The 19,097-nt window shown below is 37.8% G+C and overlaps 1 protein-coding gene across 1 annotated transcript in view; it reads left to right on the top strand.

Moving 5' to 3' along the window:
* The window catches only part of yaf2 (YY1 associated factor 2), a 56,996-nt gene extending 39,223 nt beyond the window's left edge, over positions 1-17,773 (top strand). The window contains exons 3-4 of the mRNA XM_039760903.1: positions 5,769-5,921; positions 14,934-17,773. Of these exons, the coding sequence (XP_039616837.1) occupies positions 5,769-5,921; positions 14,934-15,171 (391 nt within the window). The 3' untranslated portion in view covers positions 15,172-17,773. The remainder of the gene's footprint in view (positions 1-5,768; positions 5,922-14,933) is intronic.
* The last annotated feature ends 1,324 nt before the right edge of the window (positions 17,774-19,097 follow it).

Below are 19,097 nucleotides of genomic sequence, written 5' to 3' on the forward strand. Positions count from 1 at the left end.
GGTATTTTGCTAGTCTATACTAATAAAAGGCAAAGCCCTCACCGACTGACTGACTCACTGACAGACTCATCACTAATTCTCCAACTTCCCATGTAGATAGAAGGCTGAAATTTGGCAGGCTTATTCATTACAGCTTACTTACAAGAGTTAAGCAGGTTTCATTTCGAAATTCTACACGTAACAGTGATAACGGTCAACAATGTCCGCCATGTTGAACTTTCTTATTTATGGCCCCATCTTCACTAAATTTGGTAGGCGGCTTCCCTGCGCTAACCGAAACCGATGTACTTACTTATTTCGATGCGCCACTGTCAGCCGCCATATTGAACTTTCCAAATATCACTAATTCTCCAACTTCCTGTGTAGGTAGAAGGCTGAAATTTGGTACTTATTTCGGTGGTATGATGCCACTGTCGGCCGCCATATCGAACTTTTCAACAGTCTTATGGGCCCATCTTCAAGAAATTTGGTACACGGGTTCCCAATGCTAACTGAATCCTACTTGCGTGCATATATACGTCCATAGCCTGCAGCTCGGTCACTGTGTGAGGTGGCGTTGGGTCTCCCATCCCAACGCCTCCCACGTTGTTGGCTGCCTGCCTATATAAGACTGTCCGTCGCTCCGGTCTCTACATTCCCTTCCTTGCTTCGCCACGGGATTCACGTCTCCCTACTGATAACTACAGCCTTTTTGTTTAATCCACGGCTTCTCTGCTGTTTTATTGTTTGTTTATTACAATTAGTTATTGTATAGGTATTTTAGACGTACTTTACATTGCTCAGGTACCCATTTCCTTTATCATTCCAACCCCCATTACCATGTCTATCAAGGTGATCACTATCGATCAAAGAACTGTCACTTACTGAGTGGTTTCCATGCCCGGAGATGGCACCTACCTTTTCCATTCTCTTTGTTACATATTGCACGGCCATATCAGGCTCACTCTTGATATCCGGAGGAACATTGTGTCTTATGTATTGAATGACTGGGACAGGTTCAAGGTGTGGACTGATGACGGTACAGGAGATAATTATACTACACAGGAGCACTAGAAGAGTGAAATGCTTAAGCCCTTCACCTATGGTTCTGCATGTGAGTTGATGGCTGCCGCTGAATTGTTCGGTTGTCGCTTTCAAGTGTACCGAAATGGCCAAATATTTTACACCTTTCGACAACCGCCAATGCCTCTTAAACATCTTAGATTCACAGGTGACGATTTCAGTAGTGGACACTTTGATGTTTATGAATGTTTAAACTCTCAAAAGCTGGATGTGATTTTATCGATGAAACCAATTGTGTGCTTACAACGCTTGACAGATGCCGAATGTCACTTCAACACAACAAATCCTGCAAATACTGTCGTAATTGAAACAAACAATGAAACTCAAACCGATTATGACAGCAGCAATCCAAGCTGTGAGATTTGAGACAAGATTACTGTTCACATGGCCAACTGTAAGTTGCATGCTCAAGAGTAAGCTCAGCACACAGCTTGGTCATGTTACAACCGGTGGGCCGAACTGACAACATGGTATACATAGAGATCCTTAACAAATGATTATTGGCATATTTTCCCTCCGTTTAAAAAGGTTTAATTTTCTTAATAAAAATTTTAATGCAGTACTTGCGCTCTTGAAGCTGGTATTTTGCTAGTCTATACTAATAAAAGGCAAACCCTCACTGACTCATCACTAATTTTCCAATTTCCTGTGTAGGTAGAAGTCTGAAATTTGGCAGGCTCATTCCTTACAGCTTACTTACAAAAGTTAGGTAGGTTTCATTTTGAAATTCTACGTGTAACAGTCATAACTGGAACCTTCTTTCGTAGATATATGCGGCCATAGCCTGCAGCTTGGTCGCCATGTTAGGTGGAGTTGCGTCACCAATTGAGTGCCTGCCCATATAAGGCCTCCCGTCGGCAGCAATCCAATAGACACGCTGTCGCTAAATATTCGTGGGTGAAGGACTGTGCTTATGCAAACGAAGATGAGATAGTCATGGATGGACTGGTCTTTGGCACAAACTCAGCAAAAGTGTGAGAAAAACTTTTAAGTTTCGGGTCTTAGCTAACATTAAATAAAGCCGTGGACATCGCAAGATCGCACGAGATACCACAAGCACAGCTGAGAACCTTCGATGCATGTACTCCGAGCGGCTCACGTGAACTGACTGTGAACGCAGTACGCAGAGAACAAGGAAGAGCTCCAAAGAGCGCTGAACAAAAAACGCATTACACAATTAAGACAGCAAAAGAATACGAAGTGAGTGACGCATACAAGCATATTCATAAGTGCAGCTACTGCGGAAACAAAGTACGGTGTAAACCATAAGTTTAAATTAAGTTTATAGATACGCTGCCACTGGCGTTTGTCATGCCTATGACGAATACGATATTCGCGGGATACAAGTTTAATGAGATGACGCGGGGTATAAACGAGACTTTGGATCACTTTGTAATAGAGTTAAAATTGGTGTAACGGAGTTAAACTTGCTGGTGAAGGACAGTGCGCATGCAAACAAATAGAACGCAAATGTTACGTTATTTTTAAAATGTTTCCTTTTTCATAACTTCCTTAACACACTTCTTCGCTGCGAAGCACGGGTATTTTGCTAGTTGTTCTAATACAATGCATCCTTCTTATCTGATCTAACTGAATTAACAACACACTCAAGTTCCTTTTTCTAGAGAGTCATTCTTGGTGATTTCAACATCCATATTGACATCCCCACATCTAAACTGAGAAATGAATTCCTATCCTTACTGGACTGTTTTGACTTGACACAACATGTTGATTTTCCCACCCACTCTGGTGGTCATATATTGGATCTGATCTGCACTTCTGGACTATCTGTTGCCAACATTTACAGCACTTATTTGGCACTCTCTGACCATAAAGCAGTATTTTTCACTGTCTCATTGCCTTTCTCTCCTCTTACCTGTAAACAACAAATTTTTTACAGAAACCTTAAAAATATCTGTCCCTCTATCCTTTCTGGATCCATTTCTGATCTTTTACTGTCTGCACCTATTCCGTCAACACTAGATAGTCTTGCTGATCACTATAACTCAGGCCTTCATTCAGCATTAGATAAAACAGCTCCTTTAAAACATAAGGAGGTTTCCTTTAAGCGTTCAGCTCCTTGGTATAACTCAGAATTGCGATCTATGAAAGCAGCTGGCCGACGCCTTGAGAGAATGTCACGTAAGACTGGCCTCACTGTGCACATCCAGGCTTTCTCTGACCACCAAAGAGCTTACAGAGAAGCACTAACTGCTGCTAAGAACACCCATAATGGCAGAATAATAGAAAGTGGCCACTGTAACCTAAGGGTTTTGTTCTCTGTAGTTAATAAACTACTCCAACCCGCATCTGGCCCAACTACCTCTTCTACTGACATCTGTGAGAAATTCCTCCACTTTTTCTGCAACAAAATTAAAGATCTAAATAATTCAACTAACATAAATACATCATCTGTTTATATCTCTCCCTGTTTTCCCACTCCATCCAGCTCCTTCTCTAAGTTCTCACCAGTCACATCTGCTTTGTTAATGACCTGCTTTGTAAGATGAGGCCAACTACTTGTGTACTGGACCCCATCCCCAGCACACTACTTAAACCCTGCCTTCATGCCATAATCCCGACTGTTACAACAATAATAAACTCATCCCTTGACACTGGCTCTGTGCGCTCACTTTTAAAATCGCTTCTGTAACCCCAATGTTAAAAAGTCTGGTCTTGATGCTGACAATCTTAACAATTTCGCCTATTTCCCACTTACCTTTCTGTCAAAAGTTCTTGAGTGTGTTGTAGCTTCCCAGCTCACCAATTACTTAACTCTAATAATTTGATGGAACCCTTTCAGTCTGGTTTCAGGGCAGCACAGCTGTGAAACTGCTCTGCTACGGGTAACCAATGATTTGCTTATGGCAGCAGACTCTGGACAAACCAGCATATTAATTCTGTTAGACCTCAGTGCAGCATTTGACACTGTCAGACATGACATTCTACTGTCCAGAATGGAGAACATGCTGGGTATCTCTGGCACTGCCCTCCAGTGGTTCAAGTCCTATCTGACTGATAGGCAAGAGTTTGTTAGTCTTGGCAACAGCAGATCCAGCTCAGTACCAGTCACACAAGGAGTTCCTCAGGGCTCTGTCCTCGGCCCTCTCTTTCTGTATTTATATGCTTCCCTTGGCCATATTATTCGTAGCTATGGACTGGGCTATCGTTTTTTTGCAGACGATACTCAACTCTACTTCAATGTTAAAAGTGGAACTTCATCAGAGCTTTCTCAGCTCACAACCTGCCTAGTGAAATTAAAACCTGGATGGAGCAGAACTCTTTAAAATTAAATTGCAACAAAACTGAACTCCTGCAAATTGGGACTAAAATGCAACTTAATAAAATGAGCTCCTTCCCAGTCCATCTTGGCGGTGATCTCATCAGACCTGCCTCTACTGCAAAGAATCTTGGTGTCATTTTTGATTCCTCCCTTTCTTATTCTGCCCACATAAATCACATTAAGAAACTTTCTTACTTTCACCTCCGTAACATATCCGTGTTCGCTCCTTTCTCTCCTTTTCTAATGCTGAGAAACTTGTCCCTGCTTTTATCACATCCCGTATCAATTATTGTAATTCCCTACTGGCAGGTGCCCCCTTCTAATCTTATATCACAGCTCCAGTTTATTCCAAACTCGGCTCCAAGAGTCCTTACTGGACTAACAGCAGCGAGCACATCACACCCATCCTGCTCGCCTTCACTGGCTCCTGTGTCTTACAGAATTGAATATAAAATCCTACTAATAACCTACAAAGCCTTAAATAACCTTGCCAAACTACATCAGTGACCTTCTCCATCACTATGTGCCTGTCCGCCCACTAAGGTCCTCTGATTCTGGCAATCTTGTTGTACCCCACGCTAATCTACACTCCGTGGGTGACGGGGCCTTCAGCTGTATAGTGCCCAGACTCTGGAATGACCTACTGAAATTAATTAAATCGACTGACTCTATGAATTCTTTTAAAAAACTCAAAACTCATCTGTTGAGGAAGGCTTTTAGCTCTACCTGACTTTATTACCCTTCTTTCAATTTACCTCTATGCCAAAATGCTCCTGTAACATGTATGTGGGTTTGCTAGACCATCAATACTGTTGTCTGTTGGGCTTTTTTTCTGTGAATTTACTATTTTACTCTATTTATTCATCTGGTTTAGTACAATGCTATATACTGTATACCCTGCCGTTCTTTCTTAAAGTCTGTGAAGTGCCTTAAGCATGGGAAAGGCACTATATAAATAAAATGTATTATTATTAAGTTTTTACAGTTCATTGGCAGTATGGCAGTAAAATGATCAATGTTGCAGTAATTGTGATGCTCTTTGCATGAAAAAAAATGTGTTCCATTAAAATTTCACATTTCACAATTTCTACAGAGTTGGTTATGAAGGAGAAGTAGTGAAAAAAAATTTACAAGGTTAAAAAAAAAAAAAAAAAACTGGTATCGGAAGTGGCTAATTCTGGTGACATGAAATTTGTGATCAGCCCTAAAACAACACGATCTGAGAATATATAGAAGATGTATTTACTTTTCTATACTCTGTAGGATTGTAAACTATTGTGAACGTTACAAAATAACTTCTATCCCTCCTGAGACGTTTAAACGTTACATTCATTAAACCTGAATGAATTGTTTTGTGGATTTCAACATTGGTTTCTAGAAATGTTTAGACCAAGCTAAGTCACAGTTGTCTATATGATTTCAGGAAACCCCGTCCTGTATCTCAGTTGGTTTCACAGCAAGTAACCCAGCAGTTTGCACCTCCTACACAGCCAAAGAAAGAGAAAAAAGACAAAGCAGAAAAGGAAAAAAGTGAGAAGGAAACTGCACTCAAAAAGAACAGTCACAAGAAAACAAGGTAAGCTCTTTAAAGTCATTTGTTGGTCTTAATATTTTCATTTGTGAAATATTTTTAAATTTGTAATTTGCTTTATAATTTATAGTTTGGAAGGATTTAGACTGGCATTTCAAAATCATAGACAATTTACACTAAATAAAGTTGTCAGGATTTTTTATTCTCCACAAGCCATCACAAGAAAATTATGTAATTTTAGTGTCTTCAAAAAGTGTTCAAATCCCTTCACTTTCTGCCCATTTTATTGTGTTTTTCAATTTAATTTCAAATGGCCAAATTTGCCTCTTTTTTTTTTTTGCCCATCATTCTACACTCAGTAACCCAAAATGACAAAGTGAAAACATGTTTTTTGGAAGGTTTGCAAATTCAATAAAAATTAAAAACTGAGATCTCTTATTTATGTAAGTATCGAGACCCTGTGGCACTCCAAACTGTGGTCATTTGCATTCAGTTTGCTTTAATTTTCCTTGAGATAGTTCTAGAACTTGATTGGAGTCCACCTGTGACAAACTGGATGTAGTTTAAAAAGGGACAAACCTGTGTATATAAGGTCCCACAATTAACACTGCATTTCAGGACAAAAACCAAGCCATAAATTCCAAGGAAATATTGTGAGGCACAGATCAGGACAAGAGTGTAGAACCATTTTTATTGCCTTCATTGTTTCCAGGATTACAAAAAACTAGAAGTAGAATGTTGTTTGGAGCCACCAGAAATCTCCCTAGAGTTGACCGTATGGCCAAACTGAATACATGGGCAAGAAGGCCTCGGTTAAGGAGGTAATGCATGGTGGTGGCAGCATCATGCTATAGGTGTGCTTCTCAGGAGCAGGGACAGGGGGGTTATTCAGAATTTAGGGAAGGATGAATGCAGCTAAATATAAAGAGATAATTGAAAGAAAGCATGCTCCAGAGTGCAAGCAACCTGAGGCAACAGGTCAGCTTTACACATTACAGTGATCCAAAACATACAGCCAAGACAAAAATGGAGTGGCTTCATGAAAATTCCATGACTGTCCTTCAGTGGCCTAGCCAAAGCCCACAATTAAACCACATAAAACATGGAAGATGGCAGTTTACAGATACTACCCATCCAGTCTCCTGGAGCTTGAAAGGATCTACCAGGAGCAATGGAAGAAACTACCAAAATCCAGGTAAGTAAAGCTTACAGAGACTTACTTCTAGTCTTCTTGGATAATTGGTGTCGAAAGGGTTTCAATGAAGCACTGAGTTAATGCTCTGAGTACCTGCATAAATGAAAGATTTCAGTTTTTGATTATTAATTAACTTCCTTTCTGAAAATAGTTTTTCATTTTGTCATTATGGGTTTTTGAGTTTAGATTGATGGAAGAAAATGGTACATTTATTCGTTTAAAGTTAAATCTGCAATACCATAAAGTTATGCAGAAATTGAAGGGGTCTGAATGGTTTCTGAATCTGTTGCACTGGTAAATTGCTTTAATCCCTCAACTGAAAGACTCAAGGTTATTGTGGCACATTAAATATGACATTGTGTGTTGTTGTACTTTACTATAATTATTTTACTTGAGTGAAAGACGCTTCTTATAAATCTTTAGTAAGCATTTTCTGGTAGTCACCTGAATGTGTGAAGTAATCTAATGATTGGAAAGATGCTAGTGTGAATTGAATCCACACAAAAGGGAGACAATGGAAATCTGTTACAGACTAAACTGCCAGAAATGGGGAACATACAGACTCCACTGTAGGTGTTGGAATGAAATCCAGAACACTGAATCTGGGAAGCAGGATGTCTACCCACAGTGCTACTGTGCATCTAATAAAACATGAATTTGACTGTAAAATGTTCTGCCTAATGGTATTTTATGCATTTATTTTAGAAGTAAAACAGACAGTTTGGTAGGGCTTATTATAAATTCAGTAATTTAATTTCAGAGAGACTTTGTGGCTTTTGTTTGGTCTTGGACTATTGGATTACCAATGATGCTATTTATGTATTTTTTGTTTTAATTAAAAACTAATAACAAATTATGTTAAGTGCAGTGTTCCATAATAATTCTAAAATACCTAGTTAATTTTGTCTTGTCTAAATCTACAGCCTTTCTTTTATGTATGAGGTTTGCTAACATTTTATTTTCTTTTTATCCATAGTCATCCTATCCAATATAAAATTATAAAAATTGCAATTAGAAGCAAATTAAACAACTTGTTTAAAATAAAGAGTTTTTATGAAAGTAGAAGCAATTGACTTCAGAGGTAAATTACAAAATGGTTAACAACCTCCACTAACATCACTGTACATTGTATTCTTATCAGTGGAGGTTATAAGGGATCTATGAGTGGACTGTTGCTGTAATTTCTGTTAGTGACATTTATTGTGATGTAGTTAGCAAAACTGTGTGTTTTGTAGGGATACAAAATGCAGAGGAAGCAGAATGTTAATTTATGGAGCATTCCTTACATAATGAATTGTGGACATCTGAAACGAAGTAACAGATAGCAGTAGTTGTGTTTTTAGTGGTTGTGTTGTGGAAAAACTAAGTGAACCCCTGGATTTATTAACTAACTCTTTCTTTGGCAGCAGTAACCTCTAACAAAAATTTCTGGTAGCTGCGGATCAGACATCCATAACGTTGAGGAGGAATTTTTGTCCCTTCTTTTCAGAACTACTCCAGCTCAGCCATATTCTTAAGATGTTTAATGTGAACGACTCTCTTCAGGTCATTCCATATCATCTCTATAGGGTTTAGGTGTAAGCTCTGACTATTTGCCATTCCAAAAGCCTGCTTTTTCTTTCTTGATGCCATTTTATACTAGATTTATTTTGATATTTAGGGCCTTTGTCCTGCTGCTTTACTCAGTTTCTACTGAGCTTCAGCTGGCAGACAGCTACCCTGACACGGTCCTTTAGGATACCTTGGTAAACTTGGGAATTAATTTTACCCTTGATGATGGCAAGATGTCCAGGCTTGAGACCCCAGATCACTGTACTCTCCCACCATATTTCACTATTGGGTGCACTTTTTATACCATGCACATTATTGTGTATTTTTTCTGAACAATTAGCCTTAACTGCTGTCTTTCCTGAGCAATTCAGCCTTACTGCTATCAGTCCACAAAACATTTTCACAATATTTGTGTACTCTTCTACTTGTGGACCTGGTAAACTTAAGGTATGCAGCAATGTGTTTTTGGGAGAGCAGTAGTAGGTTTTTTTTACTATGTTAACCATTATGGATACAATGAGAAGTCAAGCAAAATGGTACCTTTTATTGGCTAACTAAAAAGATTGCAATATGCAAACTTTCAAGGCAGCTCGGGCCCCTTATTAATACTTTATTAGGTTCACCAGTTCAACTGCTTATTAACACAAATATCTAATCATCCTAGTGCTGGGCAGTATGACCAAAATTCTATATCACAGTATTTTTCAAAATTGTACCAGTTTCATGGTACTCTATGCTATTTTTTTCCCCATGCATAAGTGGATGTTAACCATATTTTCCACTGAAATTACTGCAAAAGACTGGCTAAGAATAAAATATTCCACTGTCATGAGCATTGTACAAAAAAACATTTTAATGTGCACACAAGTATTTAATACAGATTTGCATGGCCCCATAAAGTGATAGTTTTCAAGGAGGTGGGACTAATGAAGAGAAGGAATCACATTGCATGACAGTTGCAGTCAAAATATATAACCTTTTTATTGAACAAATTTTGCAAACAAGCTGAAATTTTGACAACATATTTTCAACCATCCAAAGAGGCATTTAGACTTAGTAAAATATTCAGAGGTGCTTGTCAAAAGTTGTATTACACTGAACATGTCTTAGAAAAGGAATAAATAATGAATAATTTTTTGTAAACCAACTACACTTTCTGTTAATGTTAACAATCTCTGTCCACTGACACGTTAAAGTGACTTTTTAAACAACTTTATACCATCATTAAACTGCATAATATTTAAACTAATAAATAATAACAATAAAATAAATAATAATGCAACTTCAAGTAATAATACTATTACTTCAAGACTTCAAGCCCAGGTGTATTACAGTATTCACCAAATAAAAATAAAATAAAACAAGTGCAACTTGGTGAGACATCTTTACCAACTGGACCATCATTAAGGCAAATTGCATTAATATGGACCTTGCTTCAAGCTAAGCTATATACATAAATAATAAAACTGCAACTTGCATTTATAATGCTATTTGTGGTATAGCCATACGGAAGCTTATTAGGGCCACAGTGAAGGAAAAAAAAAAACTGTTGAGAATAAAGTCGATATGTTGACTTATTCTCGACATTTCCACTTTATTCTCGACGCTTATGTCGAGATTAAAGTCGACATTTCCACTTTATTCTATATTACAAGTAGAATGTTGTAAAATAAACTTCACCCAAAAATCAAGGTTTAATTTACTCGATTTTTTCAAACACCATCATAAGTTAATGTAGCACATTAAATGTTTTGTGTTAAGTGTTCCCCGACCCAGTTTTTAATCGCTATGCGCTTCTTAAACTGACTTCCTCCGCACTAAGAGGAAACACAGGCAGGGATTACCACACAACATTCTAAATATTCAGAGAGCAGGAATATCATGAAGTAAATGTATTCTAAGATAAATGTTGGACCACGGAGTGTTCAAAACTTTAAAAAAAAATCTTCATTATACATGTGCCATCCTTATATGCCATCCTTTCAGGATTGCGTCCATCACAACAAGCATTGTGCGCGAGGCAGGAGCAAATCCTGAACGAGGCACCAGCACACCACAGGATGAGTATAAGCAACACATACACTAGCAGGGTCACATAGCATAACAAAACCCCACATCCTACATGACCTTGAAAGGAAACTGAAGCATGCCGAGTAAACCCACCAGAAAAACATGCAAATTCAAGGCAGGGAACACCCGGGACCCCCTTGCTGTGAGGCAGCAGTGCAACCTCCATGCCCCAGCAAGATTAATACATGCTTTAATGCATTTCATCATGAACATTATATCAAGTAGTGATCTTAGCATTTTAAATGTTCAGGGAGCAGGAATATCATGAAGTGAATGTATTGTGTGTGGCGAGCACTGCCTGCGCCTCCTCTTGGTGCAAGAGGAAGTCAGTTTAAGAAGCACGAAAGGATTAACATGGCTTGGGGAACACTTAACATAAAGCATTTAATGTACTACATAACTTATGACGGGGTTTGAAAAAATCTAGTAAATTAAATATTTATTTTAAGATGAAGTTTAGTTTACGATGTTCTTCTTTAATGACAGATTACGAGAATAAAGTCAACATGTTGTCACACTATTACACAGTACCCCGGTACATTACACAGTATTGAAAAATAATAAAACAAGTACAACTTGGCTTGCAGTATTATCCAGTAGTATAGAAACAGTATTCCCACATTTGAACATAATGGTCCACATCCGACCTTTTAAAACCAAAGTATCTCCAGATAACAGACACGGCTCCTTTTTTCGGCAAAAGTTCTTCTGTGTCATCATGTTCAACTTTATCGTCTTCTACAGCTTCAGTTTCGGAATGTTCTCTATCCGTTTTCACCGCTCAGTACCTCCACTAACGCATGTGCTCTGTTGCATGTTTGTTTAGCGGTACAGTAGTGAAAAAGGTCCCCTTCTTAAACAGTTTCCTGCTGCGCCACGTTCTGAATGTTGTTTAGGCTATTTAAACCTGTGTCGCAGTATAGGAAAAATCCATATCATAACAAAAATAAAAAACGTTTTTTGGTATGAACCGGTATACCGCCCAGCACTAAATCATCCTATCACATGGCAGCAACTCAATACATTTAGGCATGAAGACATTGCCAAGACAACCAGCTGAAGTTCTAACCAAACATTAGAATGGGGAAGAAAGGTGATTTAAGTGACTTTGAAGGTGATATGGTTGTTGGTGCCAGACAGGTCTGAGTATTTCAGAATATGCTGATCTACTGAGATTTCCACGCACAACCTACTCTGTGGTTTACAGGGAATGGTCCCAAAATGGCAACAATGCCTTGTTATTGTCAGAGGTTAGAGAAGAATGGGCAGACTGGTTCAAGCTGATAGAAAGGCAACAGTAACCCAAATAACCACTCGTTACAACCGAGGTATGCAGAAGAGTGTCTCTGAATGTGTCCAACATGTTGAATCTTGAAGTGGATTGACTACAGAAGCAGGAGATCGCGTAGGGTGCCACTCCTGTCAGCTAAGAACAGGCAACTGAGGCTACAATGCACTCGGGCTCATCAGAATTGGACAACAGAAGATTGGATAAATGTTGCCTGGTCTGATGAGTCGTGATTTCTGCTGCGATGTTCAGATGATAGGGTCAGAACTTGGCATCAATAACATGAAAGCATGGATCCGTCCTGCCTTGTATCAAGGGTTCGGGCTGGTGTTATGATGTGGGGAATATTTTCTTGGCACAGTTTGGGCCCCTTAGTACAAACTGAGCATTGTTTTAATGTCACAGCCTACCAGAGTATTATTGCTGAACGTTTTCCATTCTGTTATAGTGTGTAAAAAGGAGACATTAGACAGAGGAGCTTTTCTTCTATCTGAAATATCTACAGCATCTGTGCTACCTGTCTGAACTAGCACTGTATGAAGGGTTAATAGCTGTATTTTGTTTAGCCGCAGTTTTGACCCTTATTTTTTCTTGTTTCCATTCTGTTTTAGTACGTTGAACATGATACATCAGACAGATGAGCTTCTCTTCTATTTGAGGTTCTGTATTTCTCATTGCTATATTTTATGTATTGTACTTCTAGGTGAATGCTCATTGGTTCTCAACTCAACAAGTTCAATTTTATCTTAGCCAGTCGCAGACTAACTGGTCTCAGTTGTTGGGTGTGTCACATTAGAAGACTTGCTTTATGCTAGCGTGTGACCAACTGCCTCTGATTGGCTAAGATTATGTAAGTGAAGGCTACAAATGAAAATCACTAGAAAAGTTTTTCTAATGTGACATAGCCTTAATGTGAAACTGTAAGATGAAGAGATTGAATACTGAAAATGCTCCCTGGCACACTGTTGCAGAATTTGTCTTGGCTGATAGTGCTTGGCCAGATGACAAAGATTTAATCTGAAGCAGTTTGATCATACTCCGCAGCTTAGTCAACATGTCCACAATAGACTCCTGTTCTCATGCTACTACTTCAGTATAGTAATATATAAAACAGCTCACATGAACTACAGGCTGATGGAGCGTGCAGAAAAGTGCACACCAAATGATTTAGGCCTCCTCAGTAAATAAATTTGCCTCTGTCCTTGTGTATATGGCTTCTTTGTTAGCAGCCCAACACACATTTCTGTTTTTGTCCACCAAAGGTGGGACACCAGAACTTCCACCCTTTTTTTAAACACCAGAGACTTGAAAACTGTACTCTTTCTGAATTTGCTAATACTGTACATAGATGACAGGTTGTAGAATTGTTCAGCCTAATCTATTTCTAGCTGTGTTCCTTCTCTTGTGCATCACTTATACATTTCTACAAGAGACATGTCTCAATTGTGTATATGTAGTCTGACGTTTACATTGGCGAATAGTGATTGAACTGACAAATGTTGTGTAATAAACGCTATCTTCAGACACAAGATTACTTGCAAGTATAATTGCTGTCAGAGCACTTTAGGAGATAGAAGAGTGATTGATTTTTGCAGTAACGTTATTCGAAGTGAGGCATTATGTGGTCAGGGGTTGAGGGGCCACAACACTGAGTTGTGATTTTCCTTGGATGACTGGGAAATTGTTAGGAAAGTTTTAGAAGACACACACAGGTATTATGGTGTCTTGGGAACACCCAGTGAACAATTCTGTTTAAGATTTGTTGAAATCTTACTTCCAGAAGAGGTTGTTTCACATCTTTAGTGTGATAAGTGGATAGGAAAATATGAATTGATCACGTTAAATTCATTAATGGTATTAGCAAGTTCTTGCCAAATAGTGTTTGGTATTATCACACTGACAACCCACACTTGTAGGTACCTAGTATGAAGGAAAACTTCAAGCTAAAGGATGCTTTACCTGTAAATCTGAGATAAATGTCCCTGTATAGCAGTATGTGAGGTGTACTAGAGAGCTAGAATTATTGAAGTCATATTAGGGAAGCTTAGGAGAGAATGCCCACATATGATTCAGAAAGTACCCATGTTGTTTTTGGCAAGGATTAGGAAATATTCACCTTGACTGAATATTTTCTATCACTGGAAAGAACATTTTGTGAAGTTCCTGATTCTGGAGTAGATGTCTTCTTAATAGGTTCTTCATGCATTGCTTCCTATTGGCCGATGGCTGCACTTCTGTGACTGAGCCCATTACATAGGGTGATGTGGTCCTCAGTGGTAAGACTGCAGTGGTTCAAAATATATGCTTGATATACAGTATTAGAAGTGTGAAGTACAATTAGATTAAATGAGGTTCCTCTGTCAGGTTGTGGGACATGTTCTGCATGCTATGATAAAGCTTTCAACATTGCAGGATCATTGTACAAGAGAACTGCACCTGCTCCAGATCAGAGGGACCATCTGAGGTAGTGTAATCTAAAGAAGATTTACTGTGGTTACCTCCTGCAGGAGAGGTACTTGCAATTTCTTAAGAGGAAGTGGGAAAATTGAAGTCTGTTGCTGAGTTCTGCTAAGCCTTCTTTCAATTTTTGATTTAATACATTTACTAATACATTTTCTTCTATGCATTATGTTGAATTTGAGAGCTTCATAAGAATCCTGAAACTATTCAGAGCTTTAAAGCACTAGATTAGTCAGACCTTAAATATGGCAAAGCATCAGGCTGTATTTGTGGCTACAAGTCACCAGAACTCATAATTACACAATAAGAGTGTGTTTGAAATATGCAGTTTAAGTTGATAGTGATATTGACTTTAGTCTACATGGTGTCATTGAATTAAGCTGTACTAAATATTCTTAATAATGGAAATGGAGATCTATACAAAATGTATGTTTTTGACATTGCCATGCAGCTCATTTCCTCTTATAAACATGTTTGCTTTCTGTATGAACAGGCCAAGATTAAAAAACGTGGACAGAAGCAGTGCTCAACATTTGGAAGTGACAGTAGGAGACCTGACTGTTATTATCACAGACTTTAAGGAGAAAACAAAGTCCACACCTGCTTCCAGTGCTACATCTGCTGATCAGCACAGCCAGAGTGGCTCCAGTTCCGACAACACAGAACGAGCAATGTCCAGGTCATCATCTCCTCGGGGAGAAGGATCATCAGTAAATGGAGAATCCCACTAAACATGCCACTTAACTTTCATTAGTCAGTTTTGGTCATCACAATGTAAAATGTATGCCAAGATATATCGCCAGAAGTTGAAATTTAGCCAAGAAAACAGGATACACCATATTTTCATGACATGCGGGAATAGCAGTGCATACAGTCTTAAAGCCTTTTTATGCACTGGAGAGCTTAAGCTTCCAAAAGAGTGTAACTTTGTACTTTAAGATATGGTACCAATTTTTTTTCACCCTTGATGTATATGGAATACGATGTAAAAAGCTCTTGATGTTTCCAAAAGTAGACTACTCTAAGTGTCATGTAAATGTGGTAGTATTTTTCTTTGAATCAGTGTTATAATATCACTATTCAGTTTTTACCTTTTTGCTTTGTATCCCAGTTTCCCACCTGGCATGAAATGCATACAAATCTAGGAAAAAAGTGAAAGACCTTCCACCCTGTGTTGGCTGGGATTGGCTCCAGCAGACCCCCGTGACCCTGTGTTAGGATATATAGCGGGTTGGACAATGACTGACTGACTGTCTAACATGCATACCATTTTAAAACATACAATGTATAGCAACCAGATGTATATGCACAATGCCATTAGTATGTGAAGTAATAGCAGCAGGTTATTTATGTGCACAATGGCATAATAATATGATCTAAACATAATAGCTACAGATCCTTTACGTAGTCATTTTTATTACACCGGCTGGCACTTGGTGTGGTTAAACCAGAGCCTGTTCAATGAAGTTGAAACGGAAAATGAAAAAGACAAGTGTATGTATATCAATTTTATAATTGTTTTACAGCACACATGCCCCTTTGTGTTGCTGCTTTTAATGAGCAGTCTTATTGTATGTAAATGAACACCTCACATAACGCATTGTTTTAATGTCAATACAAAGGTTTATAAGTAAAAGAATGTTTAGAGATTGGTTTATATCTTGATCTTCTTCCCACTCATTTTATATTATAAATGTTAGTTTGTTGTTCCTTACAGTGATTTATATTGCAGATATCACACAATTCAATTAAAACTATAGACAACTTAGTAAAAATGCATCTTAAACATGAAATTGCTATGGTGTCTAAGTTATTCTTCAAGCATACATTTGATTCCTTAAATATTTTGTCAGGTTCAATATTTTGCAGAACACTGAGAATATTTTAATGTTTGTTACTTTATTACTTATTGCTTAAAATGTCAAATTGAATTATGTGTGTTACATGTATTGTCATTTCTGCTGAGTTTCTAATATTTTTGAATAACAGGCCTAATTAAGGAGTTTTTGTTTTGATTTATTATTCAGTTATATACAATTGTTAAACGTCTAAAGGACCACAGCACCTTTTTTCCTTTTTTGTTGAATTTGTGAAAAGTTTAAATTCATAAATGAATAGCTACTTTAAATTTTCAAAAAAAGTTTTTTTTTTGTTTTGTTTTGTTTTGTTTTTTTTTTTTTTAATGCAAAGCATTTAATCCCAGAATTTTGTTAATAATGTTTGTCATAACTTGTTGCATTTGGTGGCATGTTTTTGCTAGTCTCAAACCTTATTATTGTATTTTACCATTACTTGGTGGAAAAAGTGGTGCTACTGCTGTGTCTTTATGTGACAAACACTTAAGCCTGAAATACTTTAAAATATATACATAAAAAAACTGGTAAAAGCACTAAATGTTTCAAAGAAATCTTAAAATCACAAAGCAAAATGGCACAAGAAGGCATGTGAAAAATTTAATGAAATCCACCGTTTTTGTTGCTTTATTGCATAAAGGCAATCTGTAAACAATTTCCAGCAGCACTTGGTTACTGTTTATTTTGATGAAGTTTTAAGCACTGATATTCTTTCTTTAGGAAACCCGAGTAGAGAACTCTAGTTCTGTTTTACATCACATTCTAGCTGAGTTTGGGAAATCTGTTCTTCATTTCCTTTAAACTGCAAATGCTTCAACGAAAATGGCCAATTCGCCCAAATGTAATTTACACCCATCTCCACATTATATGTGTTGTACTAGTGTAATTGTCTGGTTTACAGTTTAGTTTCTGTCAAGGGCCCCTCTTCCTTTGTTCAGGCATAAGGAGGTTATCCCACTTTTATAATTATATCAGAATTTACAGTGGTGGGTTATGTCATATTGGGGAAAAAATAGATCCAGTTTTTTAATGAGGCTAGTCATTGTGTGGCTTTTTATCCTTAGGACAGAAGTAGTTCAGCATTATCTACCTATGCCAGTGACTGACTATGAGTGAGTTGGGAAAATACCGAGTGGCCATCTGATTGCTGAATTTTTTTTTTTTGCTGCTGGGTGTGTTAACACTGAATGTGGGTTTAGATCAGATCGTTTCAATTAAATCATAATCTGATCCACCTCTTTTGTGAGCAGTCTTGACTATTGTGCTTTATACTTGAAAGCCTTGACTCAGAGTCACTTCAGGTTATTGCAAGTGTATAGATATTTGGGGCACACGGAAACTTGCCTTGTGTATTTCTGAGAGTGTGTGTCAGTGTGACTGACCTTGTTTGTTGACGTACCTGCAAATGTGCTTTGGACATTTTCAGAAGAGTAAAACCAGTTTGCCTTTAAGATTAAAATAAAGTGCCTATGTTACCTTACTTGTAAATACCTACCCCATTTAATCAAGCATATTTGTTAGAAATTTAGTGTATTAAACAAATGCCACAACTCTTGATAGTTGTACTAATGAGGAAAATGTTATTTTGCTAATCTGATGCACTTTTACCCCAAGTTTAAAATTACTGACATTAGGACCTGCTTAGATAAGGATAATAAATGGTAAAGTGATAAACAGTTCAGGTTTTTTTTTCCAATTTTTAGCAACTTTAAGTTTATTATAGCAAATAAATGAAGTATTTACCTAAACGAAGAAGGATTAGATGACTTTATACTATGGTGAATGAGAAACTGATGAAAACAAAAACTGTAGCACAATAAAACAAAGAATAGTCTATATCCAGAATCTAATGAATCAGAATATCTGGAAGGTAGTTTTTAGCTTTGACTGAGATGATGAATTTGATGGATCCTCACAAACAGATCAAGATAAATATACAGTTCCTTTAGAAAATATTCAGACTCATGCTTTTGTTACATTTTGTTATGATTCAGCCTAAGTCTATAATCTTTTAGATTAATGATTTCCCAACATTAATCAGCACTTAATACTGCTGAGTGACAAATCTTGAATAGAAATTTTAAATTTGCAAATTTATTCAAAAATAAAAAAGTGAATTATCACATTGATACAAGCATTCAGTCCCTTTACTCAGAACTTTGTTGAATCATCTTTGGCAGTGATTTCAACTTGGAGGCTTCTTGAGTCTGATGCGACAAGCTTTGCACACTTGGATTTGGGTATTTCTTTGCCATTCTTGTCTGCAGGTCCTTTCAAGCCCTGGCAGGTTGGACAAAGACCATCTCTGGACATCTGTTTTGACATCTTTTTTGGTGGTGTTTGATTGAGTTTAAATCTTGGTCCTGGCTGGGCAACTCGAGGACATCCACAGTTTACCCTAAGCCACTCCTGTGTTGTCTTTGCTTTGTGCTTAGGGTAATTATCTTGTTGGAAGGTGAACCTAAGGCCCAGTGTGTTCTGCAGTATGTTTTCAATACGAATTCCTGTCCATTTTGCTCCATTATGCTTTTTTTCATCCCTGTATAGTCTTCCAGTATGTGTCATTTTATAGCATGTTTAATTAAGACTGGGGCCAGAGCCTGTTCCCAGCTAGCATAGGGCCAAGGCAATTGCAGGGCAAACATGAACACACACACCACACATTAGAGCTAATTTAATGTTGCAGATTCAACTAACCTGCATGTCTTTAGACAGATGAAGAAAACCAGAGCAACCGGAGGATACCCACAAAGATATGTGAAGGACGTCAGATTCCATGTAGGGAGGACCTGGCACACAGACCC

This window comes from Polypterus senegalus, chromosome 8, assembly GCF_016835505.1.
Source record: "Polypterus senegalus isolate Bchr_013 chromosome 8, ASM1683550v1, whole genome shotgun sequence".
In the NCBI taxonomy this organism is placed as follows: domain Eukaryota; kingdom Metazoa; phylum Chordata; class Cladistia; order Polypteriformes; family Polypteridae; genus Polypterus; species Polypterus senegalus.